At 42.6% G+C, this 16,874-nt stretch overlaps 1 protein-coding gene across 1 annotated transcript in view; it reads left to right on the top strand.

The window, feature by feature from the left end:
* Positions 1-16,874, top strand: part of Mettl16 (methyltransferase like 16) — a 50,510-nt gene that overhangs the window by 26,807 nt on the left and 6,829 nt on the right. Inside the window, exons 6-9 of the mRNA XM_013016316.1 lie at positions 2,452-2,594; positions 7,382-7,451; positions 8,283-8,288; positions 11,730-11,735. Coding sequence (XP_012871770.1) covers positions 2,452-2,594; positions 7,382-7,451; positions 8,283-8,288; positions 11,730-11,735 — 225 coding nt within the window. The remainder of the gene's footprint in view (positions 1-2,451; positions 2,595-7,381; positions 7,452-8,282; positions 8,289-11,729; positions 11,736-16,874) is intronic.

Below are 16,874 nucleotides of genomic sequence, written 5' to 3'. Positions count from 1 at the left end.
TTGGTTTTGATTAGCTTTTTCATGATGGCTGACAGTGCTAAGAATCTTTTCATGTGCTTATTGGCCATTTCTTTAAAATCCTTTGGCAACTTGCCTTTTTAGATCCCTTGCCTCTGACCCTCCCCACCTTTTTGCAGTGCTGAGCATTCAACCCAGTGCCTTAGATGTGCTCAATATCCTACTTTACCACTGAGCCCAGGCCTAATTGTCTTTGTTGTTTTTTTCTTTTTCTTTTTTAATATTCTAAGTTCTCCACTCTTCTTGTCTTTTTTTTTGGTCGGTCATGGGGCCTGAACTCTGGGCCTGGGCGCTGTCCCTCGCTCTTCAGCTCAGGGCTAGCGCTCTACCACTTAAGCCATAGTGCCACTTGCGACTTTTTCTGCTTATGTGGTCCTGAGGAACCTAACCCAGGGCATCTTGCATGCAAGGCAAGTACTCTACTACTGAGCCACCTTCCCAGCCTTCTTGTCCATTTTTAAATTGGGTTATTTTGCTTATTAAGTTGGAAGGTTTCCTTATATATCCTAGATGCAAGTTCTTTATTAGATAATAATTTCTGAACATTTTTCTCATTCTCTGGGTTGTCTTTTCACTTTTTAAAATAATGATACTAAGGTTTGAACTCAAGTCTTTTCACTTACTAGTCAAACATTCTACCTATTGAACCATGCCTCTAGCCCTTTTTGCTCTGATTATTTTCTTGCCTTGGCTGCCCTGGACTGCCTCCTCCTTCATGTTTCCCTCATAGACAGGATGGCAACTTTTTTTTTTTTTTTGGTTGTGGGGCTTGAACTCTGGGCTGTCCCTGTGCTCTTCAGGTCAAGGCAAGCGCTCTACTGCTTGAGCAACAGCGCCACTTCTGGTTTTCTAGTAGTTTATTGGAGATAAGAGTCTCATGGACTTTCCTGCCCTGGCTGGCTTTGAACTGTGATCCTCAGATCTCAGCTTCCTGAATAGCTAGGATTACAGGCATGAGCCACCAGCACCTGGCTTGGGATGACAACTTTTATGGTAGACTGGGTCTTGTGAACTTTTTGCCTGCCCTGGCTTCAAACTGTGATCTTTTGGATCTCTGTCTGCTGAATAGCAAGATTACCAGCAAGAACCTGGCTTTGTTTGTTTTAGTGCAGGCTCTAGAGCTTAGAACTTGGGATGTGGAGGCTGCCTTTTGAGAATTTTTGCTTTAGGCTAGCACTACCACTTGAGCCACAACTCCACTTCTGATTTTCTGGTGGCTAATTGGAGATAAGAGTCTCACAGACTTTTCTGCCCAACCTGGCTTTGAACCACCATCTTTAGATCTCAGCCTTCTGAGTAGCTAGGATTACAGGTGAAAGCCATCAGCATCTGGCTTTCTTGATATTGTCCTTTACAATGCAGAGGCTTTTGATTTTGATCAAGTCCAATTTTATCTTTCTTTTTAGTTGTTCTTTTTTTTTATTATTATTTTTTATTTTTTTTTGGGTCCGGTCATGGGGCCTGAACTTTGGGCCTGGGTGCTGTCCCTCAGCTCTTCAGCTCAAGTCTAGAGCTCCACCACTTGAGCCACAGCACCACTTCCGGCTTTTTTCTTTTTGCTTATGTGGTGGTGAGGAATCGAACCCAGAGCCTCTTGCATGCAAGGCAAGCGTTCTACCACTGAGCCAACTTCCCAGCCCCTTTTTAGTTGTTCTTGTGCTCTTTGTATTGTATCTAAGAAACCACTGGCTAATCCAAATTAATGCAGATTTACTTCTATGTTTTCTTCTGGGTTTTAAAGTTATAGCTCTTACACTTAGGTTGTAGATCGATTTTGAGTTCATTTTTTTTTTCTTTTTCTTTTTTTTTGGGGGGGGGTCTGGTTGTGGGACCTGAACTCTGGGCCTGGGCGCTGTCCCTCAGCTCTTCAGCTCAAGGCTAGTGCTCTACCACTTGAGCCACAGTGCCACTTCCGGCTTTTTTCTTTCTTCTTATGTGGTACTGAGGAATGGAACCCAGGGCCTCAGGCATGCAAGGCAAGCACTCTACCACTGAGCCACCTTCCCAGCCCCGAGTTCATTTTTTACATATGATATGAAATAAGGATGGGTTAAATACTTAAGTATTTAAAAACCAAAAAATACTAGAAGAAAACATAAGTAAATATTGATTTAATCTTTGGGTAGATTTCCTGTGCCATGGTATCAAGACAGAAAGCATAGAGGAAAAGCAACAGATTGGGCTAATATAAAAAGGTAAAATTTTTTATATTTAATCACAAAGATGAAAGGTAAAGTCTCTAGGGAGGAATATTTGCATGAATGCATTTGTTTAAAGTATAACATTGTACTGGCTATGATTTTTAAATCTTAAGACTAGTGTAATGTTTAGAAAATAAAAGTAGATTTAAGCTTTGCTACTACAGCTAGATGATACAGAGACTTGCATCTTAAGAGATGTAAACATTTTCACCATGACTTTGTTGTTGTTCAGGGGGTAAACTCTAGAAATCCTCGAAGGCCTCCACCTAGTTCTGTCAATACAGGAGGAATCACAGAGATCATGGCAGAAGGAGGTGAATTAGAGTTTGTTAAAAGGATCATCCATGACAGTTTACAACTTAAAAAACGATTAAGGTAAGTTGGCTGTTAGAGTCAGAATATTTGTCTTTGTATAATTCCTAAAGAAACCAAGCGGGGCTGGGAAGGTGACTCAGTGGTAGAGCGCTTGCCTTGCATGCCTGAGGCCCTGGGTTCGATTCCTCAGCACCACATAAGCAAAAAGAAAAAAGCCAGAAGTGGCGCTGTGGCTCAAGTGGTAGAGCGCTAGCCTTGAGCTGAAGAGCTGAGGGACAGCGCCCAGGCCCAGAGTTCAGGCCCCATGACTGGACCAAAAAAAAAAGAAAGAAAGAAACCAAGCCACCCAGAGGAAAAGTAGTCCTAAAGTCTAGAGAATAAACAACTGGCACCAGTGGCTCATGCTTATAATCCTAGCTACTCAGGAGGCTGAGATTTAAGGATCAGTGTTTGAAGCCATGGGTAGTCCATGAGACTTTTTTGTCATGGGACTGGAACTCAGGGCCTGGGCATTGTCCCTGAGCTCTTTTGATCAAGGCTAGTGTTCTACCACTTTGAGCCACAGCTCCACCTCCTATGATACGCTTATCTCCCATTACCCACAAAAAAGGCAGAAGTAGAGCTGGGGCTCAAGTAGTAGATTGAAAGCCTTAAGTGAAAAAACCTCAAGGACAGCACTCAGGCCGTGAGGTCAAGCTCTAGCACCAGCACCAAAAAAAGAAAAAAGGAAAAAAGAGATAAGAATGAAAAGGTAGTGAACCCTACATTAGGCCGAGACACTTTTTCTTGTTTGTTTTTTGTTATTATTGTTGTTTTGGTTTTTTGTTTTGGTGGTACCTGGGTTTGAAAAGAGGGCCTCACCAATTGCTCAGTGTTCTTGCTTTGCTGGTGCTCTACTATTTAAACCATCAGCCCCACTTACAGGTTAGTTTGGAGATGCCCAGGCTGGCCTTGAGCTTCAGACCTCCAGATCTCAGCCTCATGAGTGTCTAGGATTGCAGGCATGATTCACCATTGCCTGGCCCTGCTTTTGATAATGCTCTCTAATTGATGTGTGTTTCCCTAGTCATCTGTACGCCACAGATAAAAAGGAGGAAAATACCATATGATTGTATTGCTCCCATTAATATGGTCCTGTGATGGAACAAAACTGTTTAAATATGGCTTTTGATGAGAAAACAGATGGATTCAAATCTGTCCTGTGAACCAGAATAAATTTGTTGCCTAGTCCTTGAAGCAATTTATGTTCTTGGAATCAATCTTCCAAACAGTGACAGATGTGAGGACAAAGAGCTGTCAAGAACCTAATGAAGGGAAACATAGATCACTAACCAGTGCCCAAAGAGAATTAAAGCTATTCTTTTTCAAAAGCTAATTATTTAGGACAACACACCTGTCATCAAGCAGCATAAGGTACTGAAAAAGGGCTGCTGTCTCTCTTGACTTTGTACCCTGACACATTGTCAACTTGATGGATAATGTAGTTCAACGCAGAAAGAGTTTTTAACCCTAGAATTCAGCTTTTGGGGGAGAGAGAGAGAGGAGAGTGTGTATGTGTGTATGAAATACACATAACATTATCATCCCCCCCCCTTTTTTTTTTTGGTTGGTTGTGGAGCTTGAACACCCGGGGACTGGGTTCTGTCCCTGAGCCTCTTTGTGCTCGACTTGTTGAGCCACAACACCACTTCTGGCTTTTTCTGAGTAGTTTATTAGAGATGAGAGTCTCATGGACTTCTCTGCCAGGTGTGAGCCACTGGTGCCTGACTACATTTACTACTGTCTTAATAGTTATTGTGTTTTGTGGTGCTAAAGATGTAGCCCAGGACCTCATATATGCTAGGCAAGCACCCTACCTATCCTGTCCCATAGTTTTATTGGTATATAGTTTAGTAGTGTGAAGTACGCTCACATTGTTGCACAACCAGTCCCAGAACTCTTCATTTTCTAAAGCTCTGACTCTATTCTGTTCCTTCCCTCCTCCCAGCCACTGGCCCCACATTCTACTTTCTTCTCTATGGATTTGACTTCCTTAGGGGCCTTTGCCTGTAATCCTAGCTGCTCTGGAGGCTGAGATCTGAGGATTGGGGTTCCAAGCCAGTCCAGGCAGGACAGTCTGTGAGATTTTTTTTTTTGCCAGTTCTGGGGCTTGAACTCAGGGCCTGGGCACTGTCCCTGAGCTTCTTTGGCTCAAGGCTAGCACTCTACCACTTGAGCCACTGCTTATGTGGTACTAAGGAATCGAACCCAGGGCTTCATATATGCTGGGCAAGCACTCTACCACATTCCCAGCCCCTGTGAGACTCTTATCTTCAGTTAAGCACAGAAAAATCTGGAAGTTCAAGTGATAGAGCACAAGCCTTGAGCAAAAGGAGCTCAGGAACAGCACCTAGGACTGGCAAAACAAGAATCATTCAGTGCCTGACTTCACTTAGTATAGTTTTCAAGCTTCAGCCAATGACATAGCATGTCTCAGAATTTCCTTTTTAAAGATATAATATAAATTTTTCTGTGCATGTAAACCATATTTTCTTTGTCCATTGTTGGATTCTTGTTGCTCTTGCCATTTGACTCTTGTGACTGAATCGCAGGAGCATGGGTATATAAATAGGGGGTCTCAAGACTGGCAGTTTTTGAGCCATCAGTTCTTCTGTCTGTATGCCCAGATGCACATTGCTGGAGAGGGAAGATTTTTTTTTCCCTATAAGTATCTAAAGCTGCTTATTTTAAGCACACTCTCACACACCTAACTCTCACTGAGGCCAGCCCGGGCTACTTAGTGAGGCACTGATCTCATGCCTGTAATCCTGGCAACTCAGGAGGCTCAGATCTGAGGATTACAGTTCAAAGCCAGCCCAGTGTATCACTGAGTTTATTCAAATGTTTGTGGAAAGCAGCTTGACTATTGTGATTTGTCCCTTAGAAAAGTTCCATATTACTGATGCCAAAAGTTAAGATATTTTTGCTTTAATTGATTTCTTTTTTTTTTTTTTCTCCTTATCGTGGGGCCTGAACTCTGGGCCTGGCTGTTGTTCCTCAGCTCTCAGCTGAAGGCTAGCACTCTATCACTTGAGAGTCAGCCCCACTTCCAGCTTCTTCTGCTTATGTGGTGCTGAGGAATCAAACCCAGGGCCTCATGAATACAAGGCAAACACTCTACCACTGAGCCACCTTCCCAGTCCAAGCTTGATTGTTTTTTAATAGAATCTTACACTTAATGCCTAGGCTAGCCTGTACCATGATCCTCCTATTTATATACTTCCTATATAAGCTGGATGGCAGGTATAGCACTACTTTGCATAATATTAACTTTGGTTGAAATGGAGTCTTAACAAACTTTTTGTCCAGGCTGGACTCAATCTGAGATCCTCCTGATCTCAACCTCCTGAATAGCTAGAAATAGTCATGAACTATTGCTCCTGGCTTTCTACTTACTAACACACACACTCACACGCACTCCCCCCCCTTCACCCCCCAAGGATTTAAACTCAGGGCCTTCTTTGCATCAACTGATACTATTTGAGCCACACTTTCAACCCTTAATAAAGGTTTTTTGGGAGTTTTTTTGCCTGGTGTGGATGGGAGGTTGGTAGTACTGGAGTTTTGAAGGTGGTACTGGTGTTTGAACTCAGGACCTCATGCTTGTTCACCTTGCTTGCTTAGCTGGTGGTGTACCATTTGAGCCATGTCTCCAACTTCTGGCATTTGAAAGAAATGGAGCCATCTAGAAAATGAACTGTAGATGGCTCTTTTCAGCTACAATCTTCTTGAGCTCTTGTTTGTTTTTAGGAGACTTAAATAATAAATTTCCAATGTGTCCTGAGTTTTGTGAGCTGCTGATACCTTGCCAGTTTTCCCTTTTTGATACTCATAATTAAATCTTCATTTTTCCTTGACCTAAAGGATTTTTGGGTTTTCACTAAACTTGTAATTTTCATTGTTCTCCATTTTCTTTGTGTTTTCCCCTTCATTGTTTCTGTTCTAATCTTTATTATTTCCTTTCTTCTTAGTTGGATTTAATTAGCTCTTGTTCATTTGCTTTGCACCTCAAATCAACTGACTCTCCTGAGTTCCCATGTCAGCCCACCAGGCTCATCAGGACTGCTATTCTGTTTGGTTAACTTTCCTTACACCTCAGCTAATGCTTTACTTTAAGCAGCAAGTACTGGCCCCTATAGGACTACCCTGGTTGGTTTCTTTTTCTGGGGTTGTAAATGTGCTAGCAGTTGTCCAGTATCTGAAAAACAGTTTCTATATATTTTGTTCAGTCTCTAATTGAAGAACAATTCCTGTAGAACTAATACTTTATGGGCTAAAGTGATACTTAGATTTTATATTTTGCAAAACTTTTTGAATAATCAGAAGAAATAAATTCTCTTATCTCTTTACCTTGCAACCAGTTTCCCCAACATCTCCCACTCCATTTTTGGATTAGTGTTTATATAAAACAGATTGATTCCATAATCTGTTTCAGATGTAATGTACTAATGAACCTTAAATTCTGCAGATCTGGGCTAATAGGTGATCAGGCAGGACTTAATAGGTTCTCTTATTATGGGGTAGGGGTTGTTTATATGCATTTTTAAAATTTATTGATTAATTTCTGCCCTAAGGCCAAGTGGCCTTTATTTTGAGTGTGACAGATACATCTTCTTCAATCTCTTTTTAGACACTTAAAGCCTCAATGTAGTGCAGAGGGTTGATGTTCTTCATGTTGCTTTGGGCAACACATTAAGCATATTATCTGCATTCCTTGTTATTGGCCCCCGATACTATTTTCATCTTATTCCGTTGGATAATGCTTAGTTCAGAAGTGTCACCACAAACTGGCTGATTTTTTTTCTTAGATGGTATAGCTGTATGCTGGGGAAGAAATGCAGCCTGGCTCCACTAAAGAAAGAGCTTCGCATCCAAGGGGTAAGGCTTTGTTTGGCATTACCATTCTTTTTTTTTTTTTTTTCTTTTTTTTGGTCTGGTCATGGGGCCTCAACTCTGGGCCTGGGCGCTGTCCCTCAGCTCTCCAGCTCAAGGCTAGGGCTCTACCACTTGAGCCACAGTGCCACTTCTGGCTTTTTTCTTTTTGCTTATGTGGTGCTGAGGAATCGAACCCAGGGCATCATGCATGCAAGGCAAGCGCTCTACCACTGAGCCAACTTCCCAGCCCGTCTTTGAGACTCTTTATCTCCAGTTAACCACTAAAAAACTGGAAGTGGAACTGTGGCTCGAGTGGTAGAGCACTCACCTTGAGCTGAAGAGCTCAGGGACAGCGCCCAGGCCCAGAGTTCAAGCCCCATGACTAGTGCAAATAGATAGATAGATAGATAGAGAGAGAGAGAGAGAGAGACAGAGAGACAGAGAGACAGAGAGATAGAGAGATAGGCATGGTGGCAGAGGATTGAGAGTTTGAGGCCAGCTTGGCTATATAATGAGACCCTGCCTTGTAAGAATTGTCTCATGGCTTCTTAGCTGGCCACCTGGGTGGTTTTCTGGGCTGCCCTGGGAGGCGGTGATGGAACAGCATGTGTTTATTCTCTCTCTTCCCCCTTAAAGTAGACTTGTGTAGCTATGGCCACCCACCTTAAGCTTGTGCACAATCAGTCAGTGAGTCCTTCTTCCCATGGTATGTATATGAAGGCCTGTATCTGCTCCTGCATGCTTCTGTCCCTAGTCTGAACATTAGGATTGAGCTGGGGACTCTTCTTCTAAGATCTTAGCCCAATTTTTTGGTCCCTAAATCCATCTTGATGATGTCATGTTTCTGAGTCTCTCCCCCTACTCTCATAGGACAGAGGAGTAGAGGTATGTGGAACTCACCATGTTTTTGGTACTACCATGTTTCTGGAGACATCTGCTCAGACCCAGATGAGCCCAAGCCCATCCTTCACTCTGCAGCCTGATGTACTGCTGAATCACAGTCAGACCCTCTCCCAAGATTTTGGGGTTTTTTTTGGTTGGTCATAGGGCCTGAACTTTGGGCCTGGGCGCTGTCCCTCAGCTCTTCAGCTCAAGGCTAGCTCTCTACCATTTGAGCCACAGCGCCACTTACAGCTTTTCTGCGTATGTGGTGCTGAGGAATCGAACTCAGGGCCTCATGCATGCACTGAGCCACCTTCCCAGCCCCCCTCTCCCAAGTTTGAATGGCCTTTTTATGAAAACTTGATTCTCTTCGATGGTGCAGTAGGTGTCATTCATTGGTGCTAGGCATGATGGTGCATGTTTGTATTCATAGCACTTAAGGAAACTAGCACTTGGGTTGGAGGGAAGAAAGTTTAAAGTCTGCCTGGAGCTACATAGTAAGTTCAAGGCTAGCTGGAGCTATGTAAATAACAAGTCGTTGTCTTGTACAATACACACAAGAAAGAAAGGTCAATGATTAAAAGATGCCTCTACTTTTCTGTCCCCCTTTATCTATTACACTTTCCGTTGTTTCCTAGAATACCAGGGCTTTCACAGTAGGTGGATAAAATCTTCAGCAATGCCCTAACTTAGTCCTGTGCCAACATGAACAGCTATAGGAACATGGGGCCACACCAGGTTCTGAATGTTTTTTGTTTAGCCTGCATCTGGAAGAGCTGATAATGGCTCTGGTAGTCTGTATCAGCCCACAGTCTAGTCTCCTTTGCCCTCTTGGGTTAGTTATCATCATGGATCCAAGTGTTAAGACTATGTTTCTTTTTTTGTTCAGTTGTGGGGCTTGAACTTAGGGCCAGGGCTCTGTCCCTGAGCCTTTTCTCTCAAGGCTAGTGCTCTATCACTTTGAGCCACAGTGGTACTTCTGGTTTTCTGTTGGTTAATTGGAGATAAGAATCTCATGGTGGGGGGGGGGAGTTGGGGAGGTAGAAAAGAAAGGGGTAGTAGGGGAAAAACAAAAGAAGGGGGTACCTTACTCATATAACTACAACCCTTCTGTACAGTATCTTTACATAAAAAAAAAATCTCATGCTTTTTTCTGCCTGGGCCAACTTTGAACTGTGATCCTCAGATCTCAGCCTCTTGAGTATCTAGGATTACAGGTGTGAGCCACTGGCACATGGCCAGGCTATGTTTCTATGTTAATCTTGTTTTGAAAAGGAACCCTTGAGTCTCCCTTCTGCTTTTAGGGCAGCCTGTAGTTTGCAGCCAGCAAAAATACCTCTAGCTAAGGCCTCAGATTCCTCTCTTGCTGCTGGAGTATTCCCCCCTCCCTTCCACTGCTGCTACCCCCAAGCTGTTAATAATGCATTCCCAAGTGCTCCATTAGATGCACTTAAACTGCTAAGGGAAAATGGCAATTTCTGATTTGTAGTAACCCAGCAACAGTTTCTTAGCACTGGTGCCCTTGATCAGTGACTACTTTCCCTGGGGTAGTTCTAGGTTACTTGTGAGATTTTGGTTTGGTTTTCTTCTCGTTCTTTTTCCCTTCCCTTAAACCTTGTCTGATTTTTTTTTTTTAAGCTCACCTGACTTTCCCACGCTTTTTGGAGATTGGGAAGGAGGAAGGCACTATTTTACACCAGGAGATAAGGAATAGAGCTAGTTAAGCAGAAATATTGACCTACTTCCCCACCCCCACCTCTGCCATTTTAGGTTAGATGTGCAAGTTACTATGGCAACTTGTATTTTCATTTATCTCAGGCCTACTGACTGTTTTCTGTTGATGCTGAACAATTCTAATTCACTGGTGATTTGAGTGCTTGCACTAAGCCCATTGCTGTTGTCTGGATTTATTTTAGCAACAAAAAGACAGATCCTAGTGTTGATGGAATTTTTGTGCCATCATTCTGATGGATGCTGAATGTAAGGACTGTTCTTTATAGTGTTCTATCAAGATTCTCTCTCAAAAAGCTTCTTTGTCCTGTTCTCTAATTGCCCAAGGCAATATTTTAGCTTTGCCTTGGTTTGCTTTAAGGAATTTAGACACTTGCTAAAGGCCGAGGAATAGTTCTATTAATTTTGTACTCCTGGAGTGAGCATTACCCAGGAACTCAAGTTTTAAAAGAATTATTGTGTGTTCAAAATCTTCCCCTTAAGGCTTAGATTTTCCTGTGTAGGGAGTAATAACCAGGCTTTTTAGTGACCAGATGGAGGGAGGAGGCAAGTTAGGTAAACATGTGAGTGTCAGAACTGGGGTCTCTTGGTAGTGCTCTATACATTTTCAAGCCAGTACCACAGAAGTACACATCAGATTCATTCTTTGGATTTTTATTTATTTTTTTTTGTCGGTTGTGGGCCTGAATTCTGGGCCTGGGCACTGTCCCTCAGCTCTTCAGCTCAAGGCTAGCCCTCTACCACTTGAGCCACAGCGCCACTTCCGGCTTTTTTCTGCCTATGTGGTGCTGAAGAATCGAACCCAGGGCCTCATGCATGCAAGACAAGCACTCTACCACTGAGCCACCTTCCCAGCCCTGGGTTTGTTTTTTTAATCAGAGTTTATCTGCTTTTATCAATTTCAGATGCTGATTTTATTTATTGAAAAGGTTTTGTTGAGAAATGGTTTGGGCTGAGGGCTACTCAGGAGGCTGAGACTTGAGGATTCCAGCTCGAAGCCAGCCTGGGCAGGAAAGCCCATAATACTCTTTATCTCCAATTAATCACACAAAAAAAAACTAGAAATAGAGCTATGACTCAAGTGGTAGAACACAAGCTCTGAGTAGAAGCCCCAGTACCAGCACATAACCTTCCCTCCTCCTTGCTCCCCCTCTCTGCCCTCCCCCCATAAAAAAAAAAGGTTTAAAAATGATGGCCTAAGCCAGACGCTGGTGGCTTATGCATGTAATCTTAGCTATTCAGAAGGCTGAGATCTGAGGATCGTGGTTCAAAGCCAGTCCAGGCAGGAAAGTCTGTGAGCCCCTTGTGTCTAATTAACCACCAGTAAACTGGAAGTGGTGCTGTGGCTCAAGTGGTAGAGTGGTAGAGTACTCGCCTTGAGTGTCCAGGCCCAGAGTTCAAGCCCCACGACTGACCAAAAAAAAAAAAGTGATGGCCTAGCAACCACAGGGCCCTGAGTTCAATTCCTAGTTCCACAAACAAGCAAGTAAACAACAAAAAAAAACTCAAAACAAGAAATGGTTTAGGAATTGGAGTAAATGGCTCAGTGGTAGGGTATTTGCTTGGCATACATGAAGTCTTGGTCTTGATCTAGTGATCACACACAATAAAAAAATAGTTTGGATACCAAACTGCACATTAGGTTACAAAACAGATGTGAAGAGCTAGGTACCAGTGGTTTAAAACTATATTCCTAGTTACTCAGGAGGCTGAGATCTGAGAATCATAATTTGGAACCACTTAAATACACAGACAGATGTAATGATTAAAAAGCTGAGGTTTGAGCAAAATCAAAGCTAAAGACTCTTTTCTTAGTTATTTTTTGTATTATATGTGATCCTCACTATGGTAATAAAAAAAAGACCTCTTTCAGTTCCTTGCAATGATTAGTTTTATGAGGAAAAACCAGTGAACATGAAATGATAGGAAAATTTATATGAACAAGTTCTAAAATAAATGGTAGGGATGAGTAATTGAGAGCTGAGCCAAGGAAGTGATTGGGACTTAGCTGGTTAGAGATGTTTGTCAGTGCCTGTTTGTATGTAGTTGGTGCTCAGTGAATGTTTGCATGTTTAAAGGGATGACGTCATAGGACCTGTGTTGAACAATAGGTGAAGCAGAGCATCAGTAGGTTTAGGAGATTTGAAATGCTAGATGTATTCTCTGTTGTTATTTGAATGCTTCATACATACTATCTCCTTCACTTCCACCTGACAGTGGTGGAGTGAAGTAGATGGTATTAGCCTATTAGTCCCACTTTATGGATGAGGACATTGGAGGCTCCAAAAGTCAGGTTTGAATCCTGGTAAGTCCTAGTTACCCTGACCTTCTGCCTTTCCCCCAGTCTGGCTATGACAGCCTGGTCATGCAGACTTTGATGGTCTAGTGTAGGAACCACAGTCTTATCCTCTAGGAGTCCTTTGAGTTCATCCCAAGTCCACCATTCTGTTCATAAACTGGAGTCCGTTCGTCTTCCATATCCCCCCATCCTAATCACCTTGTTTTCCTGACTACACTTTCATACACTCTCATGATGCCAGAATTAGATCTGACTCAACTATTTCCCTATTCTGTCTGCTCCTTCACTCTCTCCACAGAACCCAGCTTAATTCCTTTCTCCTTCCTTCCTTCCTCTTTCTCTTTCCCTCTTTCTTTCTCCCTTTCTTTCTCCCTTTTTCTTTCTCTCTTCCTCCCTCCCTCCCTCCTTCCCTCCCTCCTTCCTTCCTTCCTTCCTTCCTTTCTCTCTCTCTCTTGCTCTCTTGCTCTCTCTCTCCCTCCCTCCCTCCCTCTCTTTCTTTCTTTCTTTCTTTCTTTCTGTCTGTCTGTCTGTCTTTCTTTCTTCTCCCTTTCTTCTCCTTTTCTTTCCCTTTCTCCCTTTCTGTTCCTCTACAGCTGCTTCCTGTGTACTATGTAGCCTGCGTAGCATGCACAAGGCCCTGGCTTCAATCACAGCCCTATGTGCATACATGCGTTTGTGTATGTATGTATGTATGTATATGCCTTTAAGTACATTATTACTCCTCATTTTACAGATAAAGAAACTGAAGCTTACAGAACTAAAAAATCTGCTCAATGTAAAGCTAAACAGAAACTGGCCACACAAAAAGGCCTTTGTTCATGCCATACAGTACAATTTTAGTGTTATCCATCATGTCAGAATTGAATGAAGTGCCAAAATAAAGGAAGTTTGTGCAAAGTACAGATGACTAAAAGATAGATACAATAAATCCAGAAAAAGAAATAAATATCTATGGCTGAATGGTTAAGACAACACAGAATTGAAGGCTGGGCATGATGACAGATACTTGTAATCCCAACACTTAGAAAATTGAGGCAGGAAGATGATGAGTCCAAGGCCAGCCTGAGCTACACAGTGAGTTCAAAGTCAGGCTGGGCACGGGTGGCTCACGCCTATAATCCTAGTTACTCAGGAGGCCGAGATCTAAGGATCAAGGTTCAAAGCCAGCTCAGCTACAGTGTCTGAGCCCTGATTTCAAGCCCCAGGTCTGGTACGTGTACACACACACACACACACACAATTTCTATCTAAGTAATATATAGAGAGAGAAAGTTATACAACATATAGAGGAAATTTTATGAGAAAAGCAGCTGTGTCCCATCTCGGCCTCTTCATACTGTTCTTCTCCCAAGAAGGACCATATATTGGCAAATTCTCTTTCTTATATGATTGCTTCCATAGCCTCTAATATATGTCTGTGCTGTCCAATATGATGGCTTTCTTCGGTCTCTGCCTCATTCGCTACTTTATATGCTTCATTGCCACATGGGCTAGAAGCCACCCTTCCAGCCAGAGCAGATAAGGAGCACCCTGTCACTACAGGAAGTGCTAGTAGGGTAGGCTGTTTAATGGTTAGAACTTGTTTGTTTTTTGAGATAGGGTCTTATTGTGTAGCCTAGACTTCCCTGGAACTCAGAATCCTCCCTCAGCCTCCCAAACGCTGGGATTGGGGGCATTTTTTGTTGTTGTTGTTGTTACTCAGTTTTGGAATTCTAAAAGATAATTACGTGGTTTCAAAACCAAAATCTAAAAATTCATATACATAGTTAGAAGTCTTTGTTTTGTCCTTCTCACCCTCATCTTTCACTTACCCTTTTTCTGTTTGTTTTTGTCAGTCATGGGGCTTGAACTCAGGGCCTGGGCACTGTCCCTGAGCTTCTTTTGCTCAAGGCTAGCACTCTACCACTTGAGCCACAGTGCCACTTCTGGCTTTTTCTGTTTATGTGGTACTGAGAAATCAAACCCAGGGCTTCATGCATGCTAGGCAAGCATTAAGCCACATTCCCAGCCAACGAGTACATTTCTTTTGGGACAGTGCCACCCTTCCCTTGTGCTTTTTTTTTTTTAATATAAGGAAATACATGTATGTAATCCTTTTTTTTTTTTTTGCACTTGTGGGGCCTGGGCGCTGTCCCTCAGCTCTTTAGCTCAAGGCTAGCGCTCTACCACTTGAGCCACAGCGCCACTTCCATCTTTTTCTGCTTATGTGGTGCTGAATAATCGAACCCAGGGCCTTCTGCATGCCAGACAAGCACTCTACCACTGAGCCATTTTCCCAGCCCCCAATCCTTTCTTTTTAATGGGTAACATTTTGCATAAAATTTTCTTCCCATTGTTTAATTTTTTTTACTGTTTTTTTTTTTTTTACATATTTGGGGGATGAGTTCAGGACATTTTAAATTAAGATTAAAAAATGTCAACTAGGCTGTTAATCCAGTGTATGGCAGCAGAGCTGGTATACTGTTGTACAGAGAGATTCCCCATGACCACCACTTCTGTATCCTGGCCATGTGACAGCATTGGTGCCTGTGCTGTTTCACCAAGTACTGGTGGCTTTTGCTGATCAGCGTCTTACAGGCATTCTGCTGGTTTCTGAAGAACCTAGGTAAGCAGTTCACAGGGTGGCAGAGCTCTTCCAGTGCTAAGAGTACCCTTTATACCTTGAGGCCAGACTAGAAGCTTCTTTGCCAGAACAAGGAAGCTTAGTAGCTGTCTAGAAAATGGTTCTTTCCCTGTAGATCCCAGGGAGAATGTGTTTCACAGAGCCTGTGGCTTGATTGTGTGCCTTTGCATCTGCCACAGTGAAGAGCCTGGCTTAGGCAATGTGGCAGGCCTCCACTGATTCATGTTCCTTATCCCAGAGTCTCTGGACTAATGACAGTACAGAGATCTAGAAATCAAAGCAAGGGGTCTGGGATGTAGCTCAGTGGCAAAGCGCTTGCCTAGCAAGCGCAACGTCCTGGGTTCGATCCCCAGTACCAAAAAAGAAAAGACAAAAAAAAAAAGAAATCAAAGCAAGGATTAAAAAAAATTACAGACAACTGTGCTATTAGGTAACTAGGGAAAGCATATTTAAATATTCACAACTATTTTTGCCCAATTTATATTGTTTGTTTTTTTCCCAGTAGTAGGGATTGAACTCAGCAACTGCTCTTACCAATTGAGCCATGCCCCTAGTCCAGTTTTATGTGTTTGGAACAAAATAGCAAAGTTCCTCCCCTGGTGATACATTATTACTCACTGACCACTTGCAATTGAAAAGCTATAAAAGCTGTATGCCCTGGGGATATTTGGCTCCTCTGCCCCAGGTTCACTCCTTTTCCTTTGATGTCTGTAGTGCCTCTGTGAATGTGAGGTCGGTTACAGATTTGCCTTCCTGTCCATTGTAGTAAACTGGATTGATTGGCTATTGTGAATGATTGGATGTTTCGAGTTTTTTTTTTTTTTGTAAAGCTTATTTATCTATACCTTGCCTCCTATACTTGATTATGACAGTTTGAATATAAAAATTTTGTGGCTTAAGATTACATTAGCAGCCAGGTGCTGGTAGCTCAGGCCTGTAATCTTAGCTACTCAGGAGGCTGAGATCTGAGGATCACGGTTCAGAGCCAGCCCAGGTAGGAAAATCAGTGAGACTCCAATTAGCCAGAAGTGGTGCTGTGGCTCAAGTGGTAGAGCATTCTCCTTGAGCTGAAGAGCTCAGAGACCGGGCCCAGGCCCAGAGTTTAAGCCCCATGACCAAAAAATAAAAAATTACATTAGCAAAGTAAGATCAGGTCAGTTGGAGAAAGCTCGCTTTTTACTACTGTTTGTAGCAGGGGGTAAAATTGACCTAATACCAGAGACCTGTGGGATTTACTTTAAACCAATTTTTTTCTTTTAATAAAGGTTAAAAAAATATGTCAAAGGAAGTTCTACAAATAGAATTTAAATGGAAGGTAGAATCAAATAATTATGGCTTATATCCCATCAGCTTTATTTAAAAATAATGGATAGGTTTATGCTTTTTAATCTCTAATAGTCTGGAAGTTAAATCATTTATGATGCTTTCACACTGATAATGAGAAGTTTTAGAATTTGCAGTAACTTAGGTTCAATTTTTTGCCGGGTGCTGGTGGCTCACGCCTGTAATCCTAGCTACTTAGGAGGCTGAGATCTGAGGATCCTAGTTCAAAGTCAGCCCGGGCAAGAAAGTCCAAGAAACTCTTATCTCCAATAAATCACTCCGAAAACCGGAAGTGGCGCTGAGGCTCAAGTGGTAGAGTGCTCACCTTGAGCTGAAGAGCTGAGGGACAGTGCCCAAGCCCAGAGTTCAAGCCCCACGACCAACCAAAAAAAAACAAAACAATTTTTTAAGACCTGATCTTTATACTATTGTGGCCCTACCACTGGAAGACTGGGTGCTAAGCCATACTTAATCTTTTATCAATTTATTTATTTATTTTGGGGTCTGGTCATGGGGCCTGAACTCTAGGCCTGGGCGCTGTCCCTCAGCTCTTCAGCTCAAGGCTAGC

The sequence above is a fragment of the Dipodomys ordii genome, unplaced genomic scaffold (assembly GCF_000151885.1).
Source record: "Dipodomys ordii isolate 6190 unplaced genomic scaffold, Dord_2.0 Scaffold31, whole genome shotgun sequence".
Lineage (NCBI taxonomy): Eukaryota > Metazoa > Chordata > Mammalia > Rodentia > Heteromyidae > Dipodomys > Dipodomys ordii.
The sequence above is the reverse complement of the archived record's forward strand: the minus strand, read 5'-3'. Positions and strand labels throughout refer to the sequence as shown.